This window comes from Pongo pygmaeus, chromosome 14 (assembly GCF_028885625.2).
Source record: "Pongo pygmaeus isolate AG05252 chromosome 14, NHGRI_mPonPyg2-v2.0_pri, whole genome shotgun sequence".
Taxonomy (NCBI): domain Eukaryota; kingdom Metazoa; phylum Chordata; class Mammalia; order Primates; family Hominidae; genus Pongo; species Pongo pygmaeus.
Genome location: NC_072387.2, coordinates 88,023,731 through 88,036,492, shown reverse-complemented (window position 1 = coordinate 88,036,492; position 12,762 = coordinate 88,023,731). Strand labels below are relative to the sequence as shown.

At 37.2% G+C, this 12,762-nt stretch overlaps 1 protein-coding gene across 1 annotated transcript in view; it reads left to right on the top strand.

The window, feature by feature from the left end:
* OBI1 (ORC ubiquitin ligase 1) overlaps positions 1-10,731 on the top strand; it is a 43,897-nt gene extending 33,166 nt beyond the window's left edge. Inside the window, exon 6 of the mRNA XM_054446791.2 lies at positions 7,872-10,731. Coding sequence (XP_054302766.1) covers positions 7,872-9,414 — 1,543 coding nt within the window. The 3' untranslated portion in view covers positions 9,415-10,731. The remainder of the gene's footprint in view (positions 1-7,871) is intronic.
* Positions 10,732-12,762: the final 2,031 nt, after the last annotated feature.

Genomic DNA, 12,762 nt, shown 5'->3' with positions numbered 1-12,762 from the left:
GAGTTAGGCATCCTGTTTTGAGCAACTTTGCCCAGTGTGCTGCCCAGAGAGAAGGAAAGAAGCCTTGGAAATGGAGGGTAACTAGTTGCAGTTTCCAAACAGAAGGCCAGAGACCATGTTCCAATTGCCATAGAAGCAAGTAGGGTGAAATTGGCCAGCATGGAACACAGTTTAGTTCTTATTTCTCCTTATCCATCTGCTGACCCAATACTATGTGGGTCAGCCCTTAGAGGCTTACCACAAAAGGGACCTGTCTGTTCCTCTTCAGTTCACATATACTGTTCAACACTCAGGTCATTTTTATTAATTTCTAAGGCATCTCAGCTAGAATTTTCACCACAGTTTTTAACTACAAATGCATAGTTGGTTTAATAAGATAAACACACAAAGAATTTCCTTTAAAATTTTGTTCTGCAGTGAGCCGTGATCATGCCACTGTACTCAAGTCCTTCAGTCTGGGTGACAGGATGAGATCCTGTCTCAAAAATAAATGAATAATATAGTGTTAATAATATGAGCTATTAATTATTAACCCTGCTCTTCATTTGAAAACTTGAAAAGCAAACTCTACTTTGATTTTTAAATGGTACTTTTAGAAGATGGAGGGATAAGGAATTACTGCAAGGGCATAATTCTTTGTCTTGTTCCCCTGTCTTTATCAACTTTGTCTTTAAGGGTGAAATTCTGGCGTTTTTTATTTTTGCAAATATTGGAACACTTTCTGTTTTGTGATAAAACTAAGATGCAACATAACGTAGCTTGTATTTTTTTATTTCTCTTAATTATACCCTGAGAAATAACCCATGTGATGTTTAGGCCTTAAAATTTTGTATTTAGTTTTTCTCATTTCATATAAAAAACATCTTTTACTTGTAGTTGAAGATACCTGCTGATTGTACATGAACCAGGCAAGTTTATCATACATACTTTCTATACATAGTACATTTAAGTATTATGCTTTCAGCTCTGTTTCAAACTTAGTCTTTATATCTCTGGTTAAATATTTGGGTTGGCATTTACCAGGGTGGTCTGTCAATGCTACTTTCATGCAAGTCCACTTTAATAAATGATCTTTTAAAATTTCAAAATATTACTGGATTTATGCCTAAAATATGGTGGTTGTTTGATAAATGTTTACTGAATTTGTGCATACATACTATATGTCTTCCTACAATTTTTGTATTTCCTCTCTGTGTTTCTATTAGCCAATGTATGTACCGATAAATAGCACAAGAATGCTAGTTCATTGACTCTGTATACACATTGTGCCTAGAAAAATCCAGTCTACATTTTGATATGAAATATAAATAGGTGCTGATATTATTTAAGAAGGGCCTTATGTTCAAGTATTTAATATGGTTTCAAACATGGTGTATGGGGTCAGAAGGACTTGGATTCAAATCCTATTCCTTCTGCTAAGCCCCTTTTAAGCTTCTCATTTCTCATTTTTAAGATAAGAATAATGGATCTTGCTTCATAAAGTTGATATGAGGATTAAATGAGATAATATATATCAAGCATATAGCACTGTGCTTGATACCAAGTAAATACTTAATGAATTGTGGCAGCTGCTTTTCTTTTTGTCATCATCATTGTCAATAGTAGTCAGTTATACAATGTTAAAGATGTATTTGTTACACTTACTTTTGGTAAATTCCAGCCAAAAGTTCACTTTCCTTTTTTTTTTTTTTTTTTTTTTAAATGTTCTCTTTCAGTATATCTCATTTAACATTTTTGTGGAACCAACACGTGTGACTAGGATTGACCACAGATAGTACTTTTATGATTAACAAATCTCTAGGAATGTAGCAGTTTTGTAACTGAGAGCTTAATTTTAAAAAGAGAAAACTCTCTTGAGGAAACATTGGCAAATTATACAGCTCAGCAACAGTATAAATGTATGGGTTGCTTCCCAGAACTTCCCTAGTAGTTTAAAGACAGAATGTTTCCTCTCTACCCTCCCAACACGTATACAAGGATGGGTAATGCACAAATGATCCATAGGAAGCAGGTGAGAGAAAAGAGATGCCAGAGGCTTTGAACTTTTCCCCCACCACCTAAATACAGTTTTGAGTTTCCTACAGCTCTGGTCCTCCCTGTCCGCTTTTCCTAAAATGTGCCCCACCCACCCTGCACACATGTACACGAGATAGATACCAGTACCAGGACCTTTTTATTTTTCTTCCCACTTCTGTCAAAACTCAGATTTCTACAAAGCTCCTGTTAAGGCTACTCACTTATTAAATGTAATCAAAAAGAGGAGTTAGGAAACTCAGAGAATCTGAAACTGGTAGATTGTGCGTTGGGAGATATAATTAAGAAAGGAAAGGGCAAATGGAAAGCTCTTCTCTCTGAAACCTTACTTTCCTAAGGAAACCTATCTTTCCTAGGAAAAAGATACTTTCCTAATATTTCTGAAATTCAGGAAATGAGAAGCTACTATGGCTATGTAGACAGGCAAGTCCACAATAAAATCCATTCTATGAATGGATCATTCTTTCTCAGATTAAGTGGCAGTTTTTTAAAGAAAAATATTTGAGACACATAAATTTATTTGTTTTTGTCCCATATCAACCATTACTTTATGATGCCCACTTGCAGCCTTGATTTCCCAGGCTCAAGCGATCCTCCAGCTTCAGCCTCCTGAGTAGTTGGGACTACAGGCGCATGCTTCTGTGCCTGAATTTTTTTTTTTTTTTTTTTTTTGGAGAGACATGATCTCATTATGTCGCCCAGGCTGGTCTTGAACTCCTGAGCTGAAGCCATCCTCCTGCCTCACCTCCCAAAGCATTGGAATTACAGGCATGAGCCATGGACCAAAGCAATCTTAGTAATTAATGGGAAAAATCACAATTGTTCGATGACCTTTAGCAACTTTGTCGAAACATTTAACTCTTATTGTCAATTATATATGTATATGGATAGGCAGAAACAGTAAAAGTGATATTTAGTAGATTGATACTTGTGCAGTACAATTTGAAACATGAGAAATATTGAGAATTAGTGGTTTTTTTGTGAAAAACTTCTGGAGAATAATTTGAATAGTGCTTCCCTTCTCATATAATTTATGATATGAAGCTAGCATCATTTCTGATACCTTGATGAATTTTCACACTCCTAAGTTTGCATCAACTTCCAACATTTTATCCTTTGCCCTCAATATCGTGAAAGAGCTCCACATTGCTTTAGTGTGAAGTGTTTTGTCAGCCTGTCATTTTCTCTAGACATCTTCATCCTTTTTACCACCACTTTTCTCATCCATGTCAATAAGTTTGCCTCTACAAAGTGCTTCTGGCATATCTAGAATTTCTTGAATGGACTGACATTGTTGTAATATTCCCGCAGTCAGTGATTTCTTCTGTAACTACATTTACATTTGATTTCAATTTCACTTCCAGTGTTATCATTGTTTATTTCTTTGTTACACCTTCATCTTTGTTGACCAGTTCTGTCTTTTTATTAACTGTTTTTGTGAAATGTCATGTGGGTTTTTACTGGGAGACAAGGAGCAGCCCAGCTGCACACTTTGCTATCTGTATGTTAACTGAAAAACAGGTAAATGCACAGTGACTAATCACTGACTGACCTTGAAAGAAGTGACTTGCTGGGTCACTGATCATGAAGCACGTCTGTTATTTATGTAGTGTTTTTTGAACTGAAAAGCTAGAAGTGAAGGTGTTACTTCATGCAGTTACTCATTAATAATGGTGTGGTAACTGAAATTTGAACCATGTTGTTGGGTGACTGGTAAATTAAACCATGGTAACTGAAATTTGTGCATATTGGAACCATATAAAGCAAGGATATCAACACTGAAAACCTGTCAGATAGGCCAGACCACAAAAGCTGGTCCAGGTCCAAAGATAGCTTTCACTTTGTTTCATTACCTCAGCTACCAAGTGAGGAAAACATATAAAGTCAAAGTTTGATGAGGCAAGTGGACTGACTTCCCCAGTGTCCCCCTTGTTCCTCCTCAAGAAGGCATTTCTGAATTTTGGCAGTCTTGGCCACCCACTGGGCTTGCTGCATTTACCCATTTTGTTGGAATTGCCATTGAGAACCAGAAAGGCAAAGTGAATTGCTCAAGGATAGTAGCATAGCACTAGAGCTTATTAGTTTTTTGATACTCAGGTGTGGTATTCTTTTACCACATTTGTTTTATTCAAACACGTTCTGTTTTTCTGTGTGATAGACTATAAGAAAATATGGTCTTAGGAACTTTTTGTTGTTAGAGATGCTCTTTAGTTTAGTTATACCACCTCAAAGGTCATACCAATAGGACTTCCATTTCTCTTTTACTAGGGACAGAAATGATCTTGTATCTCTTAAAGCTATTTGGACAAGGGGAACTCGCATCCTTTTCTCTCATCCAGAATGTATGTATCAGTTAATATTGCAAGCTGAAAAATCCTTTAAGCTTCTGTTAGATTCTGGCAGAATACACTTCCGATACCAGTTGTAGCTCCCAAACTTGCTCTACAGTGTTTTTTTCTGGCACAATGAAGCCTTTGGCCATCACTGCTACTTTGAAAATCAAAGCCTTTTGGTCTCTAATGGAATGTTTATAAAAATACTCCATTTTGAAATTTGCTCAAGAAAAGGAGGAAGTATGGTAAATGATATTAGAAATCCCTCTGGCTTGCCTTGGCATAGCTTCATTTAGTGGTGTGTACTGGAAATATCTAGAATTAGTGTTAATACAAAAGTATTAAAACCCAAAGATAAATAAGCTCATATCCTCCTTCTATGGAAGTATAGCATCAGATACTTATCCCTAATTGTTATTTCTCTATAATAAGGTAAATTGCCCTTTGCCAAATTTAATATAGTTATCTTGGATAAGCTGAAAATTTCCTGACACATGTCAAAAGTCTCATCTATTTGCAGTCTTACTAAGGTGAAGTTTTTTGGGGTAGAGCAGTATAGAATGCCAAGCCTGTAGCAAAAAAGGCTGTACTGTATATATGTCAGTCTCTGTTGCTTTCCTGGGTGTCAGTGAAATAAACAGTCAAATGTAGTAAACTAAACATGTTTAGTTTAGTAATACAGTGACTGTCATAATACTTAACATGTAAAAGAAGGCCAAGGACCTTTAGCTTATCCTGTGGTGTCAACCCTGTCTCAGCGTAAGGCACTAGTGTATCTTAAAGTAAGAGAATGACTTTTATTCAAGAAATACATAACAGGCAAGTGCCGTATACCAGGAATTGTTCTAGGAATCTGGCAGTGAATATAAGACAAACTACCTGCTCTCCTTGAGCTTCTATTCTAACGTGGGAGAAAGCAAGCAAATAAATTACATGAATTGATTAATTGATCAGTTGCATGGCTTTTAGTATACATTTCTGTCAGACTGCCCACCAGCACATGTCCCTTATTAGCATGGGAGAAGGGCCTGATCACTGAAAGTATTATCGATTTATAGAGTACTGAAATGAAACTTAAGGAAATTGGGGGCAGTGGCCTTTCAGAAAACAGCCTGACTCCATCAGTGACTTTTGCTTGCTTGTCCCTCTCATATGTGATCTGCTATTGGCCTTTGTTACTTCTCTCTGAAATAACACAAAAATTATGTTTAGGGCTGTAATTGACTTCAACTCCAAACCATATGTTACTTCTTTTAAAAACATAATTTCTAAAAAAAAAAAAAAACAATATAGAGGCAAATACAGTATCTTAAGATGATACTGTATTTGAAATTCCGAGCTAAAACCCTGAAACAAGAAGCTGATAATATTTTGGGAAGCATTCTTTATTTTTGAGTAGTCTTTCTGTGTGTAGGCCTCTGAGTTCCCTAAGATATCCTTTGGTAGCAACTGACTGACTATTTAGTAGCATTATTTGATTTTAAGTCATTTGATTTTTTTATCTGAGGAGATACCTTTATTATAAAAAATTTTACTTGAAAAAATTTATCTTGATAAGCAAATGTAAGGCTGTCACTTTTGCTTATTTGCATTAAATAAACATACTACACAGTTTTTCCATTTAAAAACGTGGGTTATTTGATTATGCCAGAGTAGTTACAATCAAGAACTCACAAACATTTGTACCTAATGTACTGAAAGGTCTTTGCCCACTTTTTAAAAGTTCTCTTACAGAACTACAACTCTGTGAAGTACTACATTTATAAGCCAAAACATTTTTAACAAAGAAGAAAAATTCCCATCATTCATTTAACCAAACACAGTAGTAAAATTTGTCTTTAAAATGGGGAGGCTTGTTATTATAGTTGCTTTTGTTTTTGTTACACCTGTGGTTTTTGCTGTTTTTTTTAGAAGTTGAAGGGAGTGTGCTCTCTCTGGGGGTTCAGTTAATTGCAGTGAGTAGATCAATATTCAGCAATCATGTCTTTTAAAGCCCTTTCTAATCTTGAGATTTTATGATTCTATATTTACCTTTGCTTCTGTTTTTTCCTTCAGTGATAAGAGTGCAGGGATTATGTAGGGGTTGAGATGGGGAATGAATTGGGCTAGTGGTTTAGGAGGTGATGGGCATTAAGTGGGAGTTGAAAACATGTTGTGGTTGATTCTAAGAGGGGCAATTGCTATTGGCTTCTGCTTTTTTTGTAGTTTTTTTTTTTCAATACTAAATACATGTTCTTAATTGTAATTATTTTTCAAATTAGGGGAAAAAAGGAAGAAAAAGATAAACCCAAAGATAAAAATAATTTTTGAAAGTCACCTTCTCATAGCTTCCTCCAAACAGACAATCCCTTAATTCTTAGAAATGGGCCAATATATAAATCATCAAAAAGATGATTAAGAATAGGCTTTGAAAAGAATTTTGGAGGAGATAAGGTATTTTTCATGGGATTAGAATGTAAGGCTTATGTTATTTATTGGCTCATAAGAAGTTTCCTGAAAGATAGAATTTATTTTTGGTGATAAGATTGAATTTAAGGTAGATATTTTATGTCCCTTGGAGCTAGACAGTCTTTTTTATCTTTGTGTTCCCAGCCCCAAATATACCACCTAACCTATACTAGGTACTCAAAAATTGTTTCCTGAGCTTAACACAGTACTCATTCTTGATGGAAATAAGAGCAAGATAATCCCGGTGTAAAAGGAGTAGATTTTTTATGAATAAAGGAATTCTTTTTCAGTCACTGTCCAAAATGTTCTCTTTCGGAAAGTGTACAAATTTTCCTTTTTTTTTTTTTGCCTAGTATATTGGAATCACAAGCACTGACTTCGTATTTCAAAGTTGAAAGAAATGAGATTGATGTCCCACACAGCTGTAAAATGCCAAAAATAAGTAGTGCTGACATGAGTTAAAGGCCAGTGCTCTGAAAACCCACAGAAAAGCTTCAGATCAAGGGTGGCTATAATAGAAAGGGCCCAAATAAGTATTTAAAGTCACCCCTCCTGGGACTGCTAAGATTTCTGAATTTCAAATTGGCATTTTATGTTTGACAAGGTGACATTGTATAAGAAATGTATTGTAAAACACTGCTGTATGATAGGAAAATGATTGAATGTAAATATTTCAAGATGTAGACCACTGTTCAAATGTTATAAATCTTTGCCATTGTTTTAGGGGATAACTCTTCATGCATATATGAGCTGAATTGATAGAGCCAGCTCTTCGAGGGGAAATCATCAGCACATTTCTGCCTCTCTGCTACCATAGGTCTGATTTAACCACAAAAATATCCTATTAGGTTTTGCTATTATTATCTCATGTTTATTATTATGTAAGTGGGGAAACCATTTTTTGAAAATATATATCTGGCCTTTGCCCTACTCATTGAGTGGTCTGAAATGTCACTGTTAGGTGAAATTAGAATAGCCTGGGACAGTTTGCACTCTCAAACCTTGAAAAGAAAAAAGCTTGAGTTATAAGATTAACTGTCTTTCCATTCTTTGTAGGTTTGGAAGGTTTGCAGTTGCTGCTCTTCAGTCCAAAGTAGAACAGTATGAGCGTGAAACCAGTCGCCTCAAGAAAGCCCTGGAACGAAGTGATAAGTATATAGAGGAACTAGAATCTCAAGTTGCACAGCTAAAAAATTCAAGTGAAGAGAAGGAAGCTATGAATTCCATTTGCCAGACAGCACTTCCTGCAGATGGCAAAGGGAGCAAAGGCAGTGAGGAGGATGTGGCATCAAAGAATCAAGGTGATAGTGCCAGAAAGCAGCCTAGCTCATCCACCTCCAGTTCTTCTCACCTAGCAAAGCCTTCCAGCAGCAGACTGTGTGACACCAGTTCTGCAAGGCAGGAAAGTACCAGCAAAGCAGAACTTAACTGTTCTAAGAACAAAGACCTATATCAAGAACAGGTAGAAGTAATGTTAGATGTGACAGATACAAGTATGGATACTTATTTGGAAAGAGAATGGGGGAATAAACCAAGTGATTGTGTACCCTACAAAGATGAAGAACTTTATGATCTTCCAGCTCCTTGTACTCCTTTGTCCCTTAGTTGCCTTCAGCTCAGTACTCCAGAAAATAGAGAGAGCCCTGTGGTCCAAGCAGGAGGTTCCAAAAAGCACTCAAACCATCTCAGAAAATTGGTGTTTGATGATTTTTGTGATTCTTCAAATGTTTCTAATAAAGATTCTTCAGAAGATGATATAAGTAGAAGTGAAAATGAAAAGAAATCAGAATGTTTTTCTTCCCCAAAGACAGCATTTTGGGACTGTTGTTCCACAAGCTATGCCCAAAACTTAGATTTTGAAAGTTCAGAGGGGAACACGATAGCAAATTCTGTTGGAGAAATATCTTCAAAATTGAGTGAGAAATCAGGCTCATGTGTATCCAAAAGGTTGAATTCTATTCGCTCTTTTGAAATGAACCGGACAAGAACATCCAGTGAAGCATCAATGGATGCTGCTTACCTTGACAAAATCTCTGAATTGGATTCAATGATGTCAGAGTCAGACAACAGCAAGAGCCCTTGTAATAATGGTTTTAAGTCACTGGATTTGGATGGGTTATCAAAGTCATCTCAAGACAGTGAATTTCTTGAGGAACCTGATAAGTTGGAAGAAAAAACTGAGCTAAACCTTTCCAAAGGTTCTCTAACTAATGATCAGTTAGAAAATGGAAGTGAATGGAAACCCACTTCTTTTTTTCTCCTCTCTCCATCTGACCAAGAAATGAATGAAGATTTTTCACTCCATTCCAGTTCTTGTCCAGTAACTAATGAAATCAAACCCCCAAGCTGCTTGTTTCAGACAGAGTTTTCCCAGGGCATTTTGTTAAGCAGTTCACATCGACTATTTGAAGATCAAAGGTTTGGGTCATCTTTGTTTAAGATGTCCTCAGAGATGCACAGTCTTCATAACCATCTTCAGTCTCCTTGGTCTACTTCCTTTGTGCCTGAAAAGAGGAATAAAAATGTGAATCAATCAACAAAAAGAAAAATCCAGAGCAGCCTTTCCAATGCCAGCCCATCAAAAGCAACTAAAAGTTGACTCATTAGAAAGGTGTGATTTGTGGTTTTGTCCTGAGAGAAATAGAAAAGTTGTTAAAGTTACCTTTTTCCTCATAAAAGTTCTATACAAGTTGGAATTGATAATCTTTAGTCAAGTATCAAGTCAGGATGGTGGATTAACCTGTACCCAGAATGCTTTTTGTTCATTTTGAAAAGACTTTGTTCTTTTCATTTTTATTTGGGAGTCTTTGTGACCAGAGAAGTTAGGGAGGAGGTTATTTTTGTGTTTTGGGGTTGGTTGGTTGGTTGATTGGTTGGTTGGTTTTGTTTTTGGTTTTTTTTTTTTACTGAATTTGATACGTATCTCGGTTGGATGTACATTGTTTTTTAAAAAATGTTATTTAACTGTTAGATACAGTGGCCTGTTGATAAGCCCCACTTGTCTTCAGAACTTGGATTTCTTAAATAAAACTTTTAGTGTTGTCTATATGCTGCTCAATAAGACACTTGAGTTTAAGCTTTTCCTAGGGTGGAAATTATTTTACCTGTCCCTTTTTATTTATGTTTAGTGATGATGGCCTAGTTTTTCTGCAGGGCCATGATGGAGAAATAGCACTCTAGCCTTAGTCCAATATTGATTTACTTTTTTTTTTTTTAGGTTTTATGTATATGTTTGCATTTTTTAGCATTGTGTTTTGTCCAGTTTTGTGAAAATGTTCTACTAGTATGAAAGAATACATTTTCTTTATGAAAACATTTGTTTTATGTTAGGTAGCTTATATTTTCTCCTCTGTGTGTGTGTGTGTATGTGTGTGTGTATGTGTGTAAAATCAGAAATTTAGCATACTATGGAAAGAAGGCATGGAGCACTTGGGTTTAGAGGAACCTAAAACATCATAGCTTCATTGTTCCAGATGTACAGGTTTGAAAGACCTCATCGCCAAGTTCTTGATCCACTTGCATTCCAGGGGAGTCTTCTTTTGAGTAGTATGTTTCTTGTTTGCATGTTACTGTTCTTTGTGGAAACTATGCATGGTAGCATTTTTGCTTGCTGTGTTTTCCATACTTAAGAAAAAGAGGTTTCAGTTGGCTGATAGAATATCTTTTATGTAGGACAAAACTTTTCTGTAAAGTGTTGAGGGGGTGAAGATAGGTAAGAGGTAAGCACAATTTTTAATTTAGGCTCTGAAAAAGTGTATTGTTCTAAACGTATTTGGTATGCCTATATAGGCCTTTAAAAATGGGTTTGTATGCTGTTTAATGTGCACTGAACATTTTACATTAATATTGTACTGTTTTACATTAATACTGCATGCTTTTCTATGTGAATTGAATAAAGAATGTCATAAGCCCTGTATTCCTTGATGTTGATGATGATTCTTTGTCTCATATATTGAATTAGCCTATAAAGACCAGGAAAAACTACCTTTTTTTTTTTGAGACGGAGTCTCGCTGTTGTCGCCTAGGCTGGAGTGCAGTGGCACGATCTCTGCTCACTGCAATCTCCGCCTCTCAGGTTCAAGCAATTCTCCTGCCTCAGCCTCCTGAGTAGCTGGGATTACAGGCACCTGCCACCACACCCAGCTAATCTTTGTACTTTATTAACAGAGACAGTTTCGCCATGTTGGCCACGCTGGTCTCGAACTCCTGACCTAAGGTGATTCTCCTTCCTCGGCTTCCAAAGTGCTGGGATTACAAAAAACTACCATTTCTTAATTGATTTTATAATACATTAACAAACTGTGGTCCATGGAGCAAATCTGGCCTGCAGCTATTTCCCAGGCTGGAGTGCAGTGGTACAGTTATGACCCACTGCAGCCTCGGGTGGGCTGGGCTCAAGCCATCCTCCCCACTCAGTCTCCCACAGATCTGGGACTACAGGTACGCACCATGTCAGGCTGATTTTTTAGTTTTTGCAGAGACAGCGTCTCACTATGTTGTCCAGGCTGGTCCTGAATTCCCAGGCCCAAGTGATCTTCCTGCCTCAGCCTCCAAAAGTGCTGAGCCACCACACCTGGCCAATCATAAAATTCAATTTTATGCATTTTAATCTTTTTTAAAAATCTCCCTTGAAAGGCCTGTGAGCAAAAAATGGAATTTACAGTTTTAGATGGTTTTTAAAAATCCATAGATTATTGCATAACACAGGAAAATTATATTAAAGTCACATTTCATTGTTTCTAAATAAAGTTACTTGAACACAGTTACACTCATTTGTTTACATATTACCTACAACATCTAAAATATTTACCATCTGGTCTTTTACAAAAAAATTTGCCGACCCTTGTTACAATAGACTGAGGATTCAATGAAACCATAAAAGTGAAAATTCACATTTGTAATTTGAAGAATCATGTCCTCCACTTAACAGAAGTAATAGCCAGAGGCCAGCGCGGTGGCTTATGCCTATAATCCAAGCACTTTGGGAGGCCGAGGCGGGCGGACCACCTGAGGTCGGAAGTTCGAGACCAGCCTGAGCAACACAGAGAAACCCCGTATCTACTAAAAATACAAAATTAGCCAGGCGTGGTGGCACATGACTGTGATCCTAGTTACTTGGGAGGCTGAGGCAGGAGAATCGCTTGAACCCAGGAGACGGAGGTTGCGGTGAGCCGAGATAATGCCACTGCACTCCGGTCTGGGCAACAGGAGTGAAACTCCGTCTCAAAAAAAAAAAAGAAAAGCCAGAAAGAGCTAATTTAAAGCAGAATTTTGTTTTATGTTACATATTTTCCAATCATTTTTCTGATATGTTAAAGCTAATGGATACATTCAGAGCTATTGGCACTTTAAATGTCTTTGATAATATGACTACACGTTAGAAACTCAAATATAGAAATTAAAATTTTTGTGTCACAGGTTAAATTTAGGGGTAGTATGATCTAAATCTATGTTCCTCCAAATTCACATGTTGTAACACCCAAGGTAATAGTACTAAGAGGTTGGGGCCTTTGGTAGGTGATTAGGTCATGAGGGCTTTGCTTTCTGTGAATGGGATTAGTGCCCTTATAGAAAAGGCCTGGGTGCCAGGCACGGTGACTCAACGCCTGCAATCCCAGCATTTTGGGAGGCTGTGGCGGGCGGATCACGAGGTCAGGAGATCGAGACCGTCCTGGCTAACACAGTGAAATGCCATCTCTACTAAAAACACAAAAAATTAGCTGGGCGTGGTGGCAGGCGCCTGTAGTCTCAGCTACTTGGGAGGCTGAGGCAGGAGAATCGTTCCAACCTGGGAGGCGGAGGTTGCGGTGAGGCGAGATCCTGCCACTCCAGCCTGGGTGACAGAGCGAGGTTGCAAAAAAAAAAAAAAAAAAAAAAAAAAAAAGGCCTGGGGTAGTTTCCCTGCTTCTTCCGCCATGTGAGGAGGACACAGCTAGAAGATACCATC